The sequence below is a fragment of the Sceloporus undulatus genome, chromosome 2, assembly GCF_019175285.1.
Source record: "Sceloporus undulatus isolate JIND9_A2432 ecotype Alabama chromosome 2, SceUnd_v1.1, whole genome shotgun sequence".
NCBI classification, from domain to species: domain Eukaryota; kingdom Metazoa; phylum Chordata; class Lepidosauria; order Squamata; family Phrynosomatidae; genus Sceloporus; species Sceloporus undulatus.
The window spans coordinates 282,158,016-282,181,586 of record NC_056523.1 but is presented as its reverse complement, the minus strand read 5'-3'; the positions used below and the strand labels follow the sequence as shown (position 1 = coordinate 282,181,586).

At 38.5% G+C, this 23,571-nt stretch overlaps 1 protein-coding gene across 15 annotated transcripts in view; it reads right to left on the bottom strand.

The window, feature by feature from the left end:
* MEF2C (myocyte enhancer factor 2C) overlaps positions 1–23,571 on the bottom strand; it is a 229,894-nt gene that overhangs the window by 97,996 nt on the left and 108,327 nt on the right. For 14 of the 15 annotated variants that reach the window (XM_042454576.1, XM_042454572.1, XM_042454561.1 and 11 more), the window contains one exon: positions 6,477–6,680. In XM_042454576.1, coding sequence (XP_042310510.1) covers positions 6,477–6,680 — 204 coding nt within the window. Of the gene's footprint in view, positions 1–6,476; positions 6,681–23,571 lie in introns of those variants that run through there. The other variant, XM_042454575.1, reaches the window with a different exon arrangement.

Below are 23,571 nucleotides of genomic sequence, written 5' to 3'. Positions count from 1 at the left end.
AGCTTGATTTTGGGACTTAAAAACTGTTTCGCAAAAGCCATTGCTTTGCACAGAAACAATATTTTACACAAACCCCCCCCCCCCCAATGTTTCTTGAACAAAAAATAGCATTGTGCACAAAATCAATACGTTTTATGTAAACAAAGAAACAAACATTTTTACACAAATTGATATTTTGCCAAAAAGTTCAAATATGTTAAAAAATATCATGGTGGTTGACTATTTCCTTTGATGAGGTGAAGTACCTTTTTTTTTTGTAAAGGACAAGAAAATTTGTGAGTAGCATTCTTTGCATCCCTATTTGAAACCAAAGTTACTAATCAGGTAGGCCTGCAACACCATTAACTCAGGGGACATAGGAAAGGAGGGACCTCTCATTCCAAGGTATTGATAAAATTTCCGATCTCAGAGGGGCGATTGATATTGTATTCTTGCCCCTGCTCTCCCTGGCACTACAAACCTTGGAGAAGGCAAAAAGGGTAGGTGCATTTGGGCAGATGTGGAGGAGGAGAATATTCAGGTGCCTGGTTTTAAAGCTCTCTTATCCCTGACCACACCTCAGGGCAAAGGGAAGGTTAGACATGGGCTAGAATTAACTAACATCATTCCCTCCTGCTGTTTGCCAAGGAGTTTGCTGTTTAGTTGAAAACAATACTCACAGATAATAATAATAATGATAATGATAATGATAATAACAACCAGCTCTGCTGATAATTCTGTTCTGTGGGCAAGAATCAGGAAGGGCTTTGGATGAAACAGAGAGGGTATTTACACTATGTAATTACACTTGGCCCTCCATATCCATGGATTCAAACATCCACAGCTTTAAAATATTGAACAAGAAAAAAACCCAAAAGGCAAACCTTGGTTATGCCATTTTCTATAAGGGACGGCATTTTATGATGCCATTGTATATCACAGGACTTGAGCATTCATGAATTTTGGTATCCACAGGGGGTCCTGGAACCAAACTCCAGCAGATATCAAGGGCCAACGATATATAACACTACAACAGCAGTCTGATACCAAGTTACTGCCATGGCTCCATTCTACAGAATTCTGGGATTTGTAGTTTGCTGAACTACTTAGAATTTTCTGCTAGAGATCACTGGTGCTGTAATTCAAGTGGCTGCACTACAGCTCTCACAGCAATATCTCATAAGCTCTCATGCATATCTCATAATATTACAAATACCAGGATTCCCTATGATTTATAGATCTATATTCAGATCATCTGAGGATGGAGCACTTTGTCTCTCAGGGTCTCAATGTTTTCAGAAATAATCCTACTTCTTTGCAATGCCATAAACATATCTGTGAAAAAGTACTCAGGGGAAGGGAATGTCAAGCTTTATATGTTTGTGAAGGTGTCCATATTAGGGCATGTCAAGCCTCTGAGAAATTCTGGATGGGCAAGAAAGGATTGGTATGCCTGAGAGCTCTAAGATATCAGACAGAGTGTCACCATCACTTTACTAATCTGCCTAGGGCACAAAAATCAGAGTTTCAAAAAGATACTGATTGGACTGTATGTTGCAGATTCTCCCACCCAGCATGTGCAGTGGGAACTCTTGCTCCACAATTAACATTTCAAGACTCTGTCAATAGTAATAATAGTAATAGTAATAGTAATAAAAAATTTATTCGGTCATTGACCAGTATAAAGACTCTGTCAAAAATGGCCATGAATTCCACAAACAATATCTTTTTTATAGACTGTCTTTGTAAAATATAGAGATATATATCTATATATAGATAGATATATATATATATCAGTGGTCCTCTTTCTTTACTAACATACTGCTTTTTTAAATAAATAAATAAAATAGATAGACAAATATATACTAATATATTGATTTTATTTATGTATTTATTTAAAAAAGCCAGTATGTTAGTAAAAGAAAGAGACAACTATAAAGCAATTTTAAGTTAATGGTCTGGTATAAATGCCTCAAAGTCTTTATAAAGTTATGACAGTAAGAAATTATACACATCCCACTCCTTCCAGAGGGTGAAATAAAGGCTGAACTAAACCTCACATTTTGCATGTGTATGGTAATCACTTGTTTTCCTTAAACATTTTCTGCTTAAACTTTTTCTAACCAAGTTCAGTAGGAACAAGTGGTAGCATATGAGTTTGAATGTTTCTGAAGGCTTGGATGCAAAGTCCAAATCTTTCAAACCATAAGGTATCCAAGCAGTTCTATAACCCTAAGAGACTTGATGGTAAATCAATCAAAGTGTCAACATGGGTGGCATTTCAGGGAAGAAAATAAACTTTTTTTTCTCCCCTCCTTCTCCTCTCTAGTGAAACTACTTTGTACATGGATGGATTTGCATTAAAGCATAGAGCCAGAAGCACAGGAAGCAACCAAGCAGACAGGCACTTAAATTCAGGCTCCGCTGAAATCAGCAGCAAAAAACCTAAGATCATTACACTGAAATAAGCATTTGTTGAAGAATGTTAAGGCTGGCTGAGGTGATTCAACTATCTGTTTACATCTTTTCTTAAGGTAATGCCTTAAGATTACAGAGTAAATCAGTGACACCAAAGAAGAACTACAAAGCGTCTAGGAATCAATGCCCCTCTATTATTCTCTGCAAAGCAGCAAAATATTTGTTTCAAAATATACCTCAAGGACACCATGACTTCAATATCAAGTAAATCTGTCAGCTATTTGCTCCCTGCCTTCATCCCCAACGTGTCACATCACACTTTTTAACAAGTTGAATGAACAGATCTAGTTATTTCAAAAGCTGGCAAGCATTTTTTTGCCCTTTTGGTTAGTGTAATAATTGCATTACACTAATATGGATTTTTAAATTGTTCTTATGGCCAATACAGCTGCTATCCCTTTTTAAAAAAATATAGTATGGCAAGATATATGAAAGGCCTGGTTGACTTTTTCCTATTACCTGGCCAAATCCTTAAATTAAGATCAACTTACAACCACATTGCAAAAATGTGGACCATATCTTCCTTTATGAGTCCACTAGAACATTAACCTCATCTAGAGAGACCCTTCTCTCTGTCCCACCACCCTCATGTTTAGTGGGAACAAGAGAAAATTCATATTGGTAGTTGCTCCCAGGCTTTGGAACTTCCTCTATAGAGGATGGCCCCATCCCTGGTCTCCTTTTGGCGGCAGGTAAAAACATTTTTGTGCCATCAGGCTTTTTAGATTGATAAAGGTTAGGCTTAAAATGCTGTACAAGTCACATGTATATAGTTTTTAAAAATACACTTTTAATATTTTAATGCATAATTGTTTTAACTTTTAAAATTGTTTTTCAACTTTATATTTACACCCTTTAATGCTTTTGTATTGTTTTTAAATTGTACTGTTTTAAATTTGTTGATAGCCATCTTGAGTCCATACATTGGGGAAAAGGTGGGATGATGATGATGATGATGATGATGATGATGATGATGATGATAGATGAATTGGTTGGTAAAGAAGGATTCTTAGATTCCTTAGAATGTATTATGACTATTTTTGTAATTCTAAGACAATTTTTAACTAAAATGGTCCATCAGTCTAGAACAGGGGTAGGCAACCTTTTTGAGCCGGGGGCCGGGTTGCTGTCCCTCAGACAACTGGGGGGCTGAAGCCAAAAAATAAATAATTAAATAATTTTTAAAAAAATTAAATATATAAATAAACCAGGACAAATGTAGGACAAAATTTTCAAATGGAAGACACTTTTTTTAAAAAAATGGAGGACATGCGAAAAAAATTGCTGATTTTTTAAAAAATGTTAATATAAATGCATGTTTCTGAGGCTTCTATAGACAATTGTCCCCCAAAGGCCCCGGCGGCAATCGGCGGCAGGACCAGGCTGGGGCCGGTCCCAAGGCCTTGCCGGGCCGCAGGTTGCCTACCCCTGGTCTAGAATGACCTCAAGCAAAGTGAACTGATATGATAATGAATGTAGGCAGGCTAAAAAGAATCTGGCTGAACTAATCAGGAGGATATGGCAAACACATCTGAAAGATGATTTGGAAACATTGGCATTCTGCTGTCTAATTTATAATGGTTTATTAAGAAAGTAAAGCAGATTTATGATTGCTTAGTGGAAGGAGTTGGGGCTGACAGTCCTGAGATGAGAGAAAGACAGTTTTGGAATATCAGACATGATATTTAATTCCATGTTAAATACTTGCATTTCAGTTAATACTTGGTGTACTTATTTTAGCAATATTTGTGAAAGTGACATGGATAGCAGTCTTCGAGGATCAATTAGTAATCAAGTTAATGCATTACCAGAATTCTATTAAAGGTCTACAAGAACAATTCTGAATGGTGGACCCTTTTGATAGCAAAATTATTTTCCCACGTAAGCTCTGCAGACATTTTTCTTGAGGGATGGAAGCATACCATAGCCTTCCCAATTAGTAAGAAAGAAGATAAATAAAACCCTCCAAATTACTGACCCATTCGTTTACTGGATATTAGCTCTAAGATGTACAGCCACTTCACACAGAACACTTACCAGAAGCTGGTAAGTTGGGTGGAGGAAAATAATATAGTTAGTACTCCACATGTGCAGCTTTGACTTTTGCAGATTTGCTTATTCGGGGATTTGATTAATATGTACTCTTTAAGAATCTCTAAGTCCTCCAGCTTGAGTCTGCCAGAGGCTGCCCATAGAGTCACACTGAAGGATATAGAGATTCTGAGAGAAAACACTTTTCTAGGCATTTGTACATCCTCCAGTGCCATTCTGTGGTCAATTTCTGCCAGATCTTGGCCACAGAGTTGTGCTGGAGGACCTAAAGATTCCTACAGAGGTGTTCTCTCAGATAAAAAAGAGTAGGTTTTTTTATTTGCGTTTTTTTCACTTTCATGGGAGTTTTGTGTCCTCAACTGCAGGGAATGTGGAGGGACCACTGTATTCTTCATCAGGAATAAGATAGATTTAGGAAGGGCCAAATTCTGATGACCAAATTTTTATGTTACATAATTTAATTCATAAATTCGCTAGTGGTCCTTCCAAATGACTTTTTGCTCCATTCACTGACTTCTCTATGTGTGGTAAACTTGCTGAGAATAATATTGATAAGAGCCTATTACTCCTAAATCAGGAGTTATACACTAATTCAACTAATACAACTATAAGAGGAAGTATTAGCACAGATGAAAGACTGACAGAGGAAATTCATAGAACAAAAGGAATCAGAACAAGCTGCTTGTTAGCACCCATCCTGTTTTATCTTTATATTAATAATAACTGCCCTGATCACTTCCCTCCCTCAATAGGAAATTGTAATATGGCAAGCCTAATATATGCTGATTACATTGTATTATTATCTATGAATAAAATTCAGCTGAAGAGAAGTTTAAATAAACTTTATGAGTTCTGTCAAACAGAACAACCTATAACAAGTTATGTATGCTAAATCAAAGGTGGTTGTCTTTGGCCTGAAACAAACTGACCAAATGATGCAGTTTCCCACTGTGTTCAGGGCATAGCATTTAGATGACGCACAGCTCAAAAGTGGTGGGAAACTGTGCCAACGCCACACCTTCAGAAAAGAACTGGGCCAAAACGGAGTAGAAAAATCAGCTCCTTTTCAGTGGCCTGGTTAAGGACTGCAGCGGCGGCCCAGATTGGGGCAAGGTGCATGCAGTCACTGCAGCCCCACTGCAGTTTTTTCAGTCCATCTGTTTGGGACCTTTGCCGAACAATCATCTAAATTTAATTGGAATTTAGGTGGAAATAAATAGAACAGGTTCCTTCTTTTAAGTATTTGGGAGTATATTTTGATGAGAAAAATTCTTGGACAACTCAGCTATAAATATCAGAAGCCATCACACGCTGTACTGAAATATTTCTTCTCTGGAGATGGCAGGCTGGTTATGCCAGGATTTAAAGTGTTTTTAGGATAAATAGTTGCTCAAATGCAAATATGGTATTGAAATCTGACAACAACTGGAATGACATGGAGGGCTGTCAGAATAAGTTTTTGAGGTACTTGTTGGCAGTGCCTCTGGAGACTCCAGCTGAGTTCCTCAGGACAGAGACAGGTGTAGTATCTGTAAAAGCTATGGCTGAAAAGACAGCCCATCCATATTATAAGAAGGTCTTGGACATGACCAAGGACTGCCTCCCTAAACCTTGAAAGAAAGGTGTTTGGTCTAAGCTAGTTCAAGACTTACTAACCTCTAAAACCTTTTCAACAATTTTAAAAAATCGTTTCTGGAGTTAAAAAAAATCTTTAAATGTAAATTCTCATGCAATGATGTCTGCATGTTAGAGAAATGAAAGCTTTAGAAATATATAATAGGAACAAATTTAATTTAGAAAATCAAGTAGTCCAAGTAGTTTGATCTTGAATTGAATAATTTATGATCTGTAGTATGAACAGGCTTAGTAATTCATCAAGTAATCACTCTATAGAAAATAAAGTTAATTTCAGATTAATTTCAGAAAAGCAAACTATAGGGAAAAAAATAACAAGAAATTATTCTTACCTCAACAATATCTGAATTCGTTCGACTCTCATGTGGCTCATTGTATTCTGTATACTTCAGCAACACCTTGTCCATATCAGTGCTGGCATACTGGAACAGTTTGTTGGTGCTATTGAAGATTATTAAAGCAATCTCACAATCACACAGAACACTCAGCTCATAAGCCTTCTTCATTAACCCAAATTTCCTCTTCGTAAATGTCACCTAAAAATTAAGAACAAAGGCAGAAATCAGGTCTGCTCATGATTTTCATGAGACACCAGTTTACAGTTGATATAAACTCTGGTCTTTTATAAATTTAGGTGAGAGCCAAGAAACTGATTAAAGTATAAATATATCACATAATGCTCATAATAGGCAACGTACATTCGTTAATCCAGACTGGGCATTTTTAACTATTTATCTGTTCAAAGTGATGGAACTAAAACATTATAATTCATTAAACACCACAAAATAAATGAAATAGCTAAAATAATAAACAATAAAAACACAGAATAAAAGAGGAGCCTGCACTGAATTAAAAGCATTTTCAAATTTAACAATGGCACCACCCATTGCCGCTAAATTTTTTCATCTTGACTGCAGGGATAATGGATAATACATATCCTTTCTGGATCTGTGCTTATGGCATTTTGCACAGAGTTGTCGCTGTCACTAAATTGACCATGTGATTCATTAACTATTTTGTCTTTGCAAATTCATCAAATAGACAAATAATAACATTTGTAGTTCATCTCGCCCACATCATCCAATGCCATCAGGGTAATAATTAAAAAGGAAGAAGTCAACATATGCAACAAGAAACCAGTTGCATGTGCAGACGTCTGCTCAGCAGTATAAGTAAATGCTGTACAACAATAAATAAGAATGGAATAGGCTGCAAGAGGCATTCTCCTGCATGTCCAGTGTCCTCTGAAGGTCTGGGGATCAGAGAAAATGGCAGAACAGAACCTGCTATTTGTGCTGGCCACAAAAATTCATACACGTGTGCAAGTTGAACTTATGCCTGTGTAAGTCTGGCTCCTGATATATATATATATATATATCCCACCTTGCCACCAATGTGCAAAAAAAGTGGCATTCCCCCATTTCCATTTTTAGCCTTCCACAATATAGTATGATAGGTCAGGCTGAGAGAGAATAATAGCCCCAAAGACATCCAGTGAATTTCATAGCTCAGTAAAGCCTGGATCTCCCAATTCCAGTTCAATGCTTTAACCACCACACTAGTTCTCAATTTCAGTGCACCAATGGCACCTTTTCCTTATATAGTATTGATTGTGAATAAAGAACATTCCTGGTTTTGAGAGTACTTAGAAGACAGAACAAAACTATGCAGTGCTGCCATGCTATATGGCAGTACGTCTCGATGAAAAGCACACATGGTATAACACTACTTAATTAGTTAGTTACTATCAGTTCTTTAATGCTATATCTAAAACTATCTCTGCACATGGATCTCAGCAAAGGCACAAAATACTCCAATGTACATTGCTCATAAAGCTGTGGTTTTATCTTCTTACTGGCCTAATGCAGGCTAATGCTAACTGCAAACCCAGCCTGCCATAAAATCTCGGCTGGTCATGCCATGGGAAACGTGACATTAAGTCTGTCTAATCCCACCATCTAGTCCATTTCAAAGAAACATGGCTAGATGCCAACTCCCTGCACATTTATTTTCCATAATGTCATCGTGTCAATCTTTTTTTTTTCCATTGCAAAAATACATTTTCCCAAGGAACTGGACCACAAGGATAAACTTAAATATTTTTTTAAGCCAGATCAAATATTGCAACTGCATTTTAACTCCCTCCCCCTTTCAAGGCAGATAGATCCACTATCTACTTAAAGCAGAACAGTTGGATTTAATGCCATTTCCAGCCATCAGGTAAAGAATTCATTTTAACTCAAAAACATTTGGGACTGCATTATATGATAGCTATAATCTACAAGCTAAAATGTATACAGCAGTGTTCAAGTCCAGTAGGTCATGATGTGGTAATATTTTGGAATAACTGATATCAGTTACAATGAATAGGTCCAAGTGTGCAGTAGCTCATTTCAACAGATCTTTCTTGAAATATGTTGCAATTAATGAAATCAGTACCCATTTGCTTATATCCCTATTCCATGCCACTAGCTTATTCTCCAGATCATTCAATTCATGGGACAGTAGGAGATAACACCAGTTCTTTCTTACTGGACTGTAATTCTCCAGGGCAGACTATTCGTGCATCCATTTCCTCATTGTCTCCTGGAATACAGTGGTTCTTTTCAAAGAGCCACAGAAATATACTGTACTGGTATACAGTACCTTTCCAATACAGTCTATGTGGCAGCTGCTAGAGTATGTGAAAGCAAAGATGATTAAATGTATATGCAGTGAGGACTTTGGTCACCATCTCCAAGTGGCCAAACAGAAAAGTATTGCACTTCAAAATGTGTGGGGATAGCTGGGGAAGACTAAACAAGGAAAATCTAATATATCCCAAGGGTAATTCTCTGCTTTTTCCTTTAACATATTCCCACTTTTCCTACAGAAAAGCTTATGGAACAAGGGGACCTGAACTAATCCCACCCTTCTTATACTTTCAGTCTGGAACAATTTTGACTTCATGTTCTTCATTATAGAATGGCAATCTTCAACCATATCAGAACCACATAGCACTTTTCATCTCAACTAGCACCATTTGATCCAATTAAAGTTAGTTCCTGTATGTGTACATCATTCTTTTTTCCTCCCTCTGGAAGGACTGATGCAAGTGGGAGAGCTGTGGTACTTTTAACAGGTAGATGTGTGAAAGAGAGAATTTGAGATGGTGTAGGACATCTCTGGGACATGACCTTCCAGTTGAAAACTAGTGGATTATTAATCTCATGCCACTGATAAGAACTGGCAGAATAGAATAGCCTGGAGAAAAGAAGGTTAAGAGGTGATATGATAGCTCTGTTTAAATATTTGAAGGGATGTCATATTGAGGAGGGAGCTAGCTTGTTTTCTGCTGCTCCAGAGACTGGGACCCAGAGCAATGGATGCAAGCTGCAGGAAAAGAGATTCCACCTCAACATTAGCAGGAACTTCCTGACAGTAAGGGCTGTTCGATAGTGGAACACACTTCCTCAGAGTGTAGTGCAGTCTCCCTCCTTGGAGGTCTTCAAACGGAGGCTGGATGGCCATCTGTTGGGGATGCTTTGATTTGGATTTCCTGCATGGCAGGGGGTTGGACTGGATGGCCCTTGTGGTCTCTTCCAACTCTATGATTCTATGATTCTATGAAATGCCCTGTACTTCTACAATGATATAATCACCTTGTTACAAAAGCATGGTTTAAATGGTTCATGAACGTGTAATTGTTCTTGATTATGGATGCTCCCCCGCCCAAACCCTCCCTCCAAACTCCTGAGGTCAAACAGATTAATCCCACTGGAATTGTTTAAATACGTAAGTGTGCACACATGAGCAAGTAGGCTATTTTGAAACTATTGGATTATTTAAAGCCTATTCAAGATGGTTTCCATTTTGTAAGAAATGTCGACACATTTTCATGTGATCTGAGTACATCACTGATTTCCCCCCCCCCCCTTTCAGCAGAGGTTTAACATCCCAGGACATGAGATGGGTAGGATGCACGAACCCCACATACTGTGCTATAGTGAAAGCTATTTCCAAGCAGACTTACAAACCACAGTACTGGAGGAGGAGTGTCTGTATACAGTATGGTTTCTGTTGCAGAGAAACCTCAGTATTTAGAATGTTACAGCTTCTCACCATCAAAGTACACTTTGGGACAAAAATATCCTTAAGACCACTGTTTGTGTTTACAGTGAGGTGCTCCCGCACATTTACGAAGACCACATAAATATGCTACACAGAACATACTAATTTTTATATGGTTTGTCCCAGACCATTTCAAATGACTTCCTTTCATTACATTGCAAACTGTAATAATGGAAGACTAAGAGTTTAATTTTTTTTAAAAAACTGAAACGCAATCTTTATTGCTCAGAATTTGATTCATTAACATCTCCTCTAAATGCATTATGTAACTACATTTCCATTATTCACCAAGAAGAAAAAACCCCTCAGTTTATGCATCACCATTTCGACAAGGAAAGAACTACTTCACCATGCTTTTAAAATATGGCACTCCTTTATAGCTAAAAAAACTTCAGTGTTTTTTTGTTGTTGTTCATTTAACACAATATCATCATAAATGATTAACATCTCATATTTTTACAATAACTTGTCATGTGATCAAATTTATTCTTTTAGTGATAGTTAGAAGTTCAAGAACTTCAGAAATTATTGAGAACAATGTGAAAGGTATTTAAGAATGAATTTTCTTTTGCATTATTCATATATTAAACAGAAATATATTAACTTTTTAATGTGCAGGAAGAATATTTTTTTTAAAAATATTGCATTTTTAATAACTGTACAGCTAAGTCTCCCATCTACTATATTAGCATTCAACTAATCAGAATTAGTGGACAAGCACTGATTGAGATGGCAGACATGTTTACTTCAGCAAAAGTCTGCTGAGTAGGGAAGATGAATAAATATTTATTAATATTATTAATAAATTATTCAAACATTGTATTTTTTTCTTTCAGAACTAAATTGTACTGATATCCATGTTTGTACTCATGAAAAAAGGCTTCACTGGCTGAAATAATTTGCACATAGACAAATGCCATTTTGCATACCCTTTAACTATCCCAACTTGGCAGAGTGTCCTGGGCTAGTCTACACATTATGTGAATTGCTGCAGACTTTCACACATTCACATCAACAGTTTTCTTCACTTTCCTCTGCAAATTCACATCTCTTTGCCTCGATTAGCCCTCCCTCTCATGAAAATATGCAGCTATGTGAATCTATCCATATTCTAGCAGGTACTCATAGACACTCCGGTAACAAACTGGGATTCCTTTTTCTGGGGAGTTTGAGACAATTTTCAGGCTCTCTCCACAAAAACCCAAATTATTCCAAATTGTGTGTAAATGGATCATATTCTAGAGTGATGAGTAGCAGACAAGCTCCTGATTAATCTTCTGCTGTGCCACTTTTTCAGCTACTTTAAAAATATTCCACTTCCTCTCTCCTCCTTCTACTTTCCCTCTTTGTTCTCAGCTTACTTCAGTTACAGCAAACTGAGCTTAAAGTACAAAAGTAATTTGCACTCAATTAATTTTAACCAGGGGTGAGGGGAGAGGAGAGGCAGAATCTTGCCATTCCTAGCTTGTATGTTCTTCCTCATTAATATCTTTTGCCATCTTGACCACGTTCTTAGCCCCAAGAGTCTGGTTTACATCTCTGAAATGTTGGGGATTCATATTATCTTGCTGTGTTAAGTGAATATTTTATTGTTGTTGTTTAATTAATTTGCAGCACTTAGCACCACAAATAACTAGACAGAAACTGGAGAGAATTTAACTATATATAGATTTGAGCAAGTTGCTAGTGCTTAGAGAAAATATCACAATGGGAATCCTTCCTGTTGCATTGGCTTGTGAAGCTCTCAGAAATGGAATCATTTCACCAGGCGTTGCTCAGCAAGGTCCAAATACATTATAAGTAGTGGCTGAACATGAGATGGAAATGTTTCAGGTATGTATGTATGTATTTATTTATTTATTTCACTTCTGTGCCGCCTTACACTTTTGCTTCTTTAGTGAGGTATTGCCTAAACTAGGAACCTGCAAAAAAGCTCTCTAAATATCTGAAGAACATCTACAGACTAGCAAAATCTGATTTGCATTAACTGTTCATACAATACGGAAGCTTACATGGAGAGATACCTAAGGCAGAGCCTAGGGTCTCAAACCTGACACTGGAACTCACTGGAGAGGGAGGTGTCTCAAAACAACCAATCTGTCTCCTGTGGACATCACTGCCTCATCCCTAATTGTTTTCAAACATACCTACATTATGCTGTTCCATCAATTACATAAGAAAAGAACAAAGTAGGAAGAAGTTCAGATGAAACATCAGAATGGGAGCAAAAGTTCAGTTTGTGGAAGTTCACCCTTCTTGCTTCTACCTAGTCAATCAATCAATCAATCTGTTTATTCAGTCATTGACCAATATAAAATAATAAAAACCAATAAAATAATAATTGTACAGCACAATTACTAACTATTATTAAAATTCAATTCGAGGAGCATACAGCAGAGTCAAACTGTTTAAATATATGAAAGAATGTCATATTGAGGTGGGAGCAAGCTCGCTTTCTGCTGCTCCAGAGAAAAGGACCCGGAACAATGGATGCAAGCTACAGGAAAAGAGATTCCACCTCAACATTAGGAAGAACTTCCTGACAGTAAGGGCTGTTCAACAGTGGAACACACTCCCTCGGAGTGTAGTGGAGTCTCCTTCCTTGGAGGTCTTTAAGCAGAGGCTAGATGGCCATCTATTGGGGATGCTTTGATTGGATTTCCTGCATGGCAGGGGGTTGGACTGGATGGCCCGTGCGGTCTCTTCCAACTCTATGATTCTATGATTCAAACTCTATCTATTATCATTCTACCTAGTCTGAGATTGTGTTCCTTCCCACAAGAGGACTAAATGATTTAAATTTGAGTTAAGGGGGTGAGTGGGCAGTGATTTATCTTTGCAAAACCTGACTCCAGCTTCCCCGGAATAAGTATTTTGAGAGGACCAAAAAAGGGCTGGGGGGCGGAGCAGAGGGCTGATCTTATTCCTGGAGAGCTTGGGCACAACTGTAGAGTTGTTTGCTCTTTGCTTAGCTAGATCTTTGCTGCAAATTCATATTTCTCTTTCTCTCCAGAAAGAAGACTGAGAGAGGCACAGATAATCCACAACACTTACTCAGCCTTTTTAAGTGTACCTCTTGTTCAGAGTCAGAGATGAGGCATATGGGGAAGGGAATGAAAAAAGGGTCCATATCAAACTTTACCTGTTTGCATTGTGAGTAAACACCTCTTTGCTTGGAATTTGGAACATTGCTGGATGTGCAATTTTTATTATGTGTGCCAGTGTTTAAATATATGTTTGATATGGTTAATAGCTTGATTCAGTTTCAGTGTTGATTTTTATATGCTTTTAACTATATTGTTAGCATATTAATTTATCAACTGCCTTAATCCATATTTTAGGGGAAAGGAGCATGAAATTAACAGCAGCAACAATATGGTCCACCTTATCCTGAACAACTAGGTCTGAATGGAGCATAGAAGTTACCCATTGCCAAAACCTTGCTTTTAAAAAAATAACAACCCTGAAACTTGTCTGCCCATTCTAACATCCTTTTTGTTCCATCTTATCTACAGCCTGTCCCTTGACCCAACTATCTCTGCACTGTTTTCCATCATCCGGGCATCAGAACATTCCACTGAGTTTCCTCTACTGAACAACTAATTCCACTGAGCTTCCTCCACTGAACAGTTTCTTCATGTCTTCTCTGAAGATTCTCCATATGGCCAAGAAAATCCTCCCATCTATCTGGATCTGAATTAATAATAAATAATAATAAAATTTTTATTTATACCCCGCCCTTCCAGGGATCAGGGCGGCTTACATAACAATTAAAAACAGACACAATCCATAATAATACAAAAAAAAAAAAAATAAAACATACAAATACATCAATACAACGAAAAATAACAGAAAAAAGCCCCATAGCCCAACCTCTTGGCCACGGAAAGAGGAGGGAGGCCCACAGGATATTTAATCGGGGAATGCCTGTTGGAACAGGAAGGTTTTTAAATCCTTCCTGAATTGGGCCAGGGTGGTAGATGAGCGGAGCTCAATGGGCAGCGTATTCCAAAGGGCTGGGGCAGCCGTGGAAAATGTCCTCCGCGCGGTGGAGGTTAACCTAGCCCCAGGCACCTTCAGTAGCTGCTGCCCAGATGTTCTGAGGGTGCGAGGCGGAATGTACGGGGAGAGGTGGTCCTTTAGGTATCCTGGGCCCAAGCCATTTAGGGCTTTATAGGTAATAACCAACACCTTATATTGAGCTCGGAAGCGAATGGGCAGCCAATGGAGATCTTTTAAAATCGGTGTTATGTGGCTGGTCCTGGGAGCACCAGTGACCAGCCGGGCTGCCATATTCTGCACCATTTGTAGCTTCCGAGTTTGGTATAAGGGTTGCCCCATGTAGAGTACGTTGCAGAAATCCAGTCTCGAAGTTACCAGAGCATGTACAACCGTTTCTAGGTCCCTCTGGGCCAGGTATGGGCGCAGCTGGCGGATCAGCCGAAGCTGATAACAGGTGCTCTTGACCGTCGCATTCACCTGAGCTGTCAGGTGAAGCGACGAGTCAAGAAGCACCCCCAGACTGCGCACGGAGTCCTTCACAGGGAGCGTGACCCCGTTCAGGACAGGTGGAACCACCGCCATTCCTGGACCAGGAGAACCTATCACTAGTACCTCCGTTTTCTCTGGATTCAATTTGATTCGGTTTTCCCTCATCCAGCCCATTCCTGACTCCAGACAGGCCACGAGGGGAGAGACGCCATCCCCAGTCACTGCATCAGTCGGAGATATAGAGAAAATGATTTGGGTGTCATCAGCGTACTGATAACCCCGCGCCCCATGTCTCCGGATGATCTCTCCCAGCGGTTTCATGTAAATGTTAAATAGCATGGGAGACAGAATGGCTTCTTGAGGGACCCCGGTTTTAAGGGGCCTCTCATCGGAGCACACGTCTCCCAGCTGCACCATCTGGGACCTCCCAGAGAGATAGGACCGGAACCACTGGAGCGCAGTGCCCCCGATTCCCACCTCTGCCAGGCGCCCCAGAAGGATACCATGGTCTATGGTATCGAAAGCCGCTGAGATGTCCAAGAGCACCAACAGGGACACGCTTCCCCTGTCGATGCTCAGACGGAGATCATCGACCAAGGCAACCATGGCCGTCTCAACCCCGTAACCCGCCCGGAAGCCAGTTTGAAATGGGTCCAGATAATCCGTTTCATCCAAGACCACCTGAAGCTGGATCGCAACCGCCCTCTCGATCACCTTTCCCAGAAATGGCAGCAGCGAAACAGGCCGATAATTATTATGTACCAGGGGGTCGAGGGAGGGCTTTTTTAGGATCGGTTTTACAATGGCCAATTTAAGATCCGATGGAAATAGCCCATCCCTCAAAGATGTATTAATTATCCGGTGTAACAATAATGTTACCGCCGGTCCCCCCTGGGCCGCTAACCACGAGGGACAGGGATCAAGAGAGCAGGTTGTTTTCCGAACACTTCCGAGGATCTTGTCCACATCCTCGGTACTCACCAACTCAAACTGATCCAGTTTAACATAGTCCACGGTGGCTCTGGACACTTCTACCCTAGGTTCTGCTATAATGTCAGCGTTCAGACCTTCGCTTATACGAGAAGTTTTATCCGCAAAAAAGTCGTTAAACAGGTCGCAGCAGGCCTTAGAAGGTTCAAGGATCTGGTTCAGGGCGGGAGGGAGCTGAATTAAGAAACTTGTATGTCTCAGCAACACTCTCCAATAGTAAAGTTGCTTCATAGCCTAAGGATCAGCAGTAGATAAGCCACAAAGTAGTTCTATATTCCTATATATTCAGTGTACTCTAAGAGACTTTGATATGGAAGAGGGAGGAAGCACTTAGTTATTCCAGAATTCAAAATTAAAACCAGTTTGTACATTATGTGTTTTGCTGTTCTGCTTTACCCTTCTGTGTGCTGACTGCCATAGCAACAGTTGCACTGTCTACCACTGAAATCCTCACAATTTTGTGCAGACTTTCCAAACAAGTTATAGATTCCTCTAGGAACATCTGGCACTGACATAACAACTCTCCATGCAGTCAAGAGGATCCAGGTAACAACAAGATGTTAAACTACAGTGAATATAATAATCTCTTCCTATAGGCATAAGGTAAAACAGCCAACTTAATGCTAGATAACCAAAAAGTATGTCAAGCACTAGTGAGCTTCAGTTGAGTCCCAAGATAGAAATTTGCTCTACTATGCCACAAGGCACTGAGAAACAGAAAAGACAACGTTTCACAGCCCACTAGCTCTGGAACACTCAGAGCATGTTCACATCATCCATCAATTACTGCATTTATCACCTTGGAGTTTAGCTAGCTCAGAATTCACCTTTAGACTTTTAATACAACAAATGAAAAAGCACTATGTGAATGAAAGTAAAACCCCCAACTGAAGAACTAGTTATATGTGACACAGAAATAGCTGTAAAAGAACCTGTATGCCTTTTCAAAAAAAGAGAAAACCTGATTTCAGAGGGGGAAATTGGAAGCTGAGAAACAGCAGTGGATAGAGGGAGATTTTCCTTTCTCACCTACTACTTTTCTTTATCAAACCTCTCCCTACCCATTTTTTTGTTTCTTGAATCCAAATGCATACTTACGTTTGTAGGTACACATCTGGAACTTCAAATGGGAGGAACAGAATCAGGGGAATTTGAATCTGAAAAATTCTTAGGAGTTCCCCTATACTATCTGTGGCATATCTTCTTGGCTCCCCAACCCCAAACTGTTTTATTACACTGCATTTTAAAAATGCAACATCAGGGAGTTTATCAGCCAAGGGAAATTGGAAGTATAATCCAATGGCAATCGGAACGCAATCATGGGGTTTAACAGTATTGAGTGATAGACTACCACACGCAATTTCAGGCAATGGGAAGTCAGTCCGAACGCAATCATAGGGTTTCACGTTATTGCGTGATAGGCTACCACACACAATTTCAGGCAATGGCAAGCTATTTTCGGGCAATGGGAAGCCAGTTCGAACGCTGGTGGGAAGCAAAACTAGTCATGATGGCGAAGACAAGCAGCAGCAGCAGCAGGAAGAAACAGAATCCCTTGACAAAAGGTCCACCAACAGAATATGTCTTCTTTGCCTCAATATACATTCTCAGCCCACAAAAGAGGGAGAAAAAACCCACTCTGGAACCAGCACTGGTTGTAAAGACCACTATACTACGATCTGATGGCCAAAGAGATCATGTCTCTTTGATCATGAGATTTTGTTTGGTCTGACCACAGGCCAAACTGATCTTGGGGAAGCCACCCATTTCATCAGTTCCTTATATACTGAACTAAGTCCCAAAGACCTTTATGAAGGCACTGTCCCCATATAATTTTAAACTGCTGTGGATACACTGCCCTGTCCTTCCACCCCATTAGGCAGTGCAACACATTACATGCAGCTTTAATGTTCCTGCCACAGCCTGTGGCTGCACTGGTGAATGCCAGCACAGGCTTGAGTGGTCCTGTGGAGAAGTCCTTTGTCAACAAACAAACAAACCCAGCATCAGTGGAAGATGCATCTAGTGAAAGTGAAAAGGACTAAAGGTGGCTGAAACACAAACACAGTATACAAACTGCAAAAAAACTGACCTTGTTTGTATGTTAACTGGAAGTAGGGAAGAGACTCACATTCTGATGTGTAGTGAATGAGGTTCGACCATTTTTTTGAGGCCTCTCACATATAATGGAACTTTGTAGAACATGACAACCAACTCTTTTCACCTAAAAGCTATCATAACAATTTGTGGTGGCAAAAAAAGGAACAACACTTGGACATTGTTTATTATTATCTAAAATTATAGCTGCAAGACTGCACCACTCCTAGCCGTAAATGGCTCCATGTAGGAGCAAAAATTGCTGGTGAAAGGTAAAAGCCACAAATCTACCAATGATGTCACCTACTATTGTGGTGATAGTGATGATACGTGGTATGATGTTGTTTTGTCCCTCCTCTCCCTCCTTTCTCCCCTACACTATTCCTGTCTCTCCTTTAAAAATTAAAAAAAACTGGCAGAATAATTTTGATCATCCCATAATAACAGTGTTGGTTTCCACTAAGGATACAGGAAGGGAGAAAGGACTCACTGTGACCTTTCCATTCTTTTGCATCATACAAAGTGAAGCCATGATGACACTGCATTTAGGGTGGAGGAGCTACATGGAAAATGTAGAAAAACTATGTTTATCTATAATCCTCTACATAATGCTTCTTAAAAATATTTGATAATTCTTACAAAGGATTTTAAAGTGCTAAAACACAAGTTTGACAGTGTTGTGTTGTAGTGCTGTTAAGTGCTGTTTCAAAAGTTCTTGAAGTGTGTAGTTGGATCCAGACTTCATTAGTTGTACCTAGTTCTCATGAAATCAATAGGACTTGTTAGTCATGACTAATTTTTCCCATTGATTTAAACAAGACCTATATGTGATATTGTCAGGGTTCAATTCATACCTTTCTCCATTCTTTACATATTTCCATCCAGAAGGATTCTTTATTCCAAGACACTAATTTTCTGCATGCCTTTTCTAGACAAGTATTCAAAGCACTTAATTAAAATTAGCTTTACATAAAACGCCACATAATTTTCTTGTAGCGCAAAAAACCAAAAAAACAACAAAACCCACTGAGCTTTGCATCTCCACATGTGGAGGCACACATGTACATGTTTTCAAACTTCATTCTAACAAAGACTCCCTTGCATTCAATTGTATGATTACCGTACATTCAGCACCACAGGCTGAAACATCACTAAAAGATTCTCCCTTAACAAATCCTCCTTTGTGCAGTGACTGAGCAGGAGGACCCATTAAATGAAAGGACCTTTAAAAAGAGCAGTCAGGGACACTTCATCAGCATAATTCACGAGGACAAGACAGCACAGAGAGAGGCTGCAAAGAGAACCATTGTCCTTGGCACAAGCACATACATCCATAGCTAGTGAGAAAAGTACTACCAGAAAGATGTTCTAAAGCTGTGACAGTAATGTGCAACATATCCCACCACCCCCTGGGCCAATCAACAATTCGTTTAAGGAGAGATATTACAGTCTGCCCTCTTTATCCACAGATTCTTTATCCATAGATTAAAGCATCCATGGCTTAAAAATATTTTTAAAAAGTAGAAATTTCAAAACAGTAAACCTTGATTTTGCTATTGTAGATAAGGAACAGACTTTTACTATGCCATTGTATATAATGGGACCTTGAACATCCATAAATGTTAGTATCCACAGGGGATCCTGGAACTAAATCCCAGAGAATAACAAAGGGTCTCTGTAAAAAGTAGAGTTTTCTAGAACACTGTGGTTATGTTACAAATACATCCCTTCTCTTAGAAGAGTAACAGAAAAATAATGGGGGGGGGGAGTTAACCAAACCGTTCAAACCGCAACATCTTAAGATTTCAGACACAAGATTGTTGGGCTCTGTTATGACACTGCCTTCAAAAATAAGAGCAGAAAGGGTTTATCTCAATGATAATTAACTGGTGTTCTAAAAACTCAAAAAGTATAAGATTTGGCAGGATACAATATTTCTTATTCTCACATATTCTAACACTGTCTTTTATCTGTACATGTTGGATAGATGAAAATGAACTAGAACAGTAGCTTTGCATTGCAGTGAAGTATATAAGTATCCAGGGTTAATTTTGTCACTGTCTTTCACTTCATATTTTTACATTGTGACTTAACAACATACCAGCATGGTATATATTTTATACACACACACACCAGTACTTGAATGGGAAAGATGGACAAGAAAAATTCAGGACTGAATGTGATTTTTGAGTCCTATACTCTGTTGAAGAGTAAATATGGTTAACACCCTTAAGAAAACTATACAATATGATGCTCTATGACGAAAAACATTTGATTTGCTATATACCCCTTTGCCTTCTCTCTAAATATATCCTATTCAACACACATACACACATACTGTAAATTCATTTGCATGGTGCACAATAATAAACAATAAGCCCAACATTTTAGCTGTATAATAGTAAGACTGGAAAATACAAATACATGTTTGGGTTGAAAACATGTTTACCACTTAAAACAAAGCTAAAATGTTCATGAGGTAAAGGTCAAAGAATATTTCATTCCCTACTGAGTAAGTGGTCAGGAAGCACATTTGTCTCCATTTCCTGTCAAAACAGGAAGAGTGCAACTTCTTCCTTCACACAATGACTTTAGTTTTGCTTCCCACCTCCAGCTCTAGCTCCCTCAGGGCCTTCCAAACGAATCCTTAGAAGACAGAAATGATTGTTTCTTTTGACTATGTTTGCACTAGTTTTTGAAAATGCACTGACGTGGCCTGCATTTCACTTCATCTGATTGTACATAATGGAAATTACAATCTGTGTGATTTAAAAAACCCAACTGAAGCTAGTTCATTTTAAATTAAATTAGCTCCAGTACAGCTTCAGTATATGCTCCAGTATAGATTAGCAATACAAATGCCACTAAATTTTAGCTGAACAGCCCTAAAATTTTAGTGTCTGCTGTTTGGAACAAAAAAACACCAACCCTATACTGTCAAGGACACTGAAATAGATTTAGATGAGTATAATATTGTGTCTTTTTAAACATGGATCCATCTGTAAGCAAAGTTCTCTTCTCTTTAAAACAATTGGGTTTTTCCAACAAAATGTGTTCAAGATTCAAATTACTGGTAAATACTGGAGCCCTTCCTTATGAAAGTATGAGGGGCTGGTCATAAAGGCATTATAGTCCATTCACAAAAAAAATCAGGAATAAATTCAATACTTTTCAAATAAGATTAGACTCTGACTTACAATAAACAATGGCCAACAGATCATATTTTTTAAGATTCACAGCATGAATTGTATAATTAAATACTTCTGAGGTTTTTTCTTGCTTTTTAAACCTTTACTTTATATAGACAATAAAAGCTGAAATTCTCAAGATGGCAATTAAACTAAGTTAAGCATTGAAGAATGAATTTTTAAATGTAAACGGATATTAAAAGAATAGGCTGAAGACTGAAGAACTAATTTTTAAGTGTAAAAGGATTTTTGTAGAAGAATACTAACTCACAATGTCTTATCTAAGAGTTTTGTGGCACCTGAAAAACTAAAATGGTATCATGGCATGAGTTTTCATAGAAAAGAACCTCATCACCTGATGCATTAAATGAACAGTGAATATGAAGGATACTCTCTTTGTGTGGATTTGTGTATGTGGTAAAAGGTGAGATTACAATATGAACACGAACTGGGGGGAAATACACAACATATTAATCTGTTTGCAAGGGATTTCATATCAAGGATTTGCAGGTACACAAAGAAGGACCTAGGACACCTAACCCTTCCAGGCTAGTGGTCAGTTGGCATGACATACCACACACAAAGATTTCTCTTTGAAGTGATTTAACCTATTGAATTCATGAAAGCCAGAATAAGGAGAGGCAAGTCTATTAAGAAACTCTAGTTTATCTCAAATCCTGATTTATGAATAAATAATGCACCTGTAAAAACTACTTGTTATTGTTAGATGACGCTCATGCATATTCAAAGTGATGCCATTCCTTTATGTATGGGACAGAATATTTCTTCCATGCTGGCAGAAACCATTCCTTGGATTTATAAGCTTTTGTTTTCAAAATAATAGAATCCGGACTAACTAAAACCTCATTAATTTCAGTGGGAGTAGAGCACAATTAACTTAATCTGGATCCAATCCATGGTTGTGTAGACAACACAAACAATAAAAACTAGTTATAAAACCCTCATTAATGTGGGAGGCAATCTGTACAGTCAATGAAAAGGTTTTAGAATGATTAGTGATCAGTGTGATAAAATTAATCAGCTAAACCTTTTAGAGTATAGTTTGAATAATTCAGTAAATTTTATTCCGAGTCAGTTACTCAGTTCACTATCAATAAGCTCTTCCTCATGAAAGCTCATGCCGTAATAAATTTGTTAGACTTCAAAGGTGCCAAGGATCTTGTGATGACTAACAGACAATATGGCAACTCTTCTAAAATGTATCTGCTAAATAAACACTGATTAGTATACTAACTCACCAGATTTGTTCCAGTAACAGTGGGATTAAAATATTTATGTTATTTTTTCCATTCCTAGGACAGCTAATTTGGAGACAGAGCACAGCCATCATAAAAACTAGGGTAAATTATTGTACTATTTAATTTTGTTATTTTAAACCAGTTAATTCAGTTGCTGTTCTAGTTTATTATTTCCCGGGCTTGTGCTTTATTATACTGTACTGAAACAGAAATATAGTGCCAGGAACATGTTGGTACTTCTACTATGGAAGAGTAACGCTTATAGGATCCTAATCTAGATAAATAGTGCAATCGTAACACAAAGATAAATTGGCTGATGGGAGTTAATAGTAGACACAAGTTCCTCCAACCATCTCATTTCAGCGATCTACCAGCAAACCATTCCGTGGGCTAAGATCTACTGGCAAAACAGTCAAGGAGGGGAAGCAGGGCAAAAGAGGAGCCAAATTATGCAGCCACAATATTGGCACACTGGCTGCGTCTGCACTGCAAAAATAATGCAGTTTAACACAATAATGTGACTTGACACCATAGCATGGCTGAATGCGATGGAATTCAGAGGTTTGTAATATGGTGGGGCACCAGAGCTCTCTGACAGAGAAGGCTAAATATCTCACAAAACTACAAATCCCATAATTCCATAACATTGAGCCATAGCAATTAAAATGGTGTCAAATTGCTTTATTTCTGCAGTGCAGACAAAACCCAAGTCAGACCAAAGTGATTAAAGCATTTACACATGAAAAATCTTAGGCAAGAGAGTGGTTGAGCAATTTTTTGTTTGCTTGTTAATCATGTCAAGGAGTGAAATCCCTCTTCCTTCCATAATTGCTGCATTTCTATTATTTTATAAAGAGATTCTGGATTGGGACCTGATCATTTACTGAAATAATTTCCAGTTCTACCTCTCCCCACAACAGCTTCTCTTTCTTTTATAGCAGCTCTCCTTGAGCCCTCCTTGAGTGGTGGGGACACAGACCAGCACCTAGATGGTTTCTATAGAACCTGAAATAGCTGTGGGAGAAATGGTCATCAATTCAAGAGTAGATTTACCACTCCCATGAGAACAGATATACAGCTGCCTCTGCTCTCACTTATGCAGCTGAGAAATATGGTGACTGTGCAAAGTCTGCTATGTGCAAATGTGCATTATGATTATGTCTGTGAATTGCTATCAGTGAGTCACAACTTAATATTGTTGCACTGTAGTATAGACCTTTTCTTAGATCAAATAATGTTATTCCTGTGACAGAAATGTTTTAATAAGTGGAAATGGAAATAAAATTATTTTT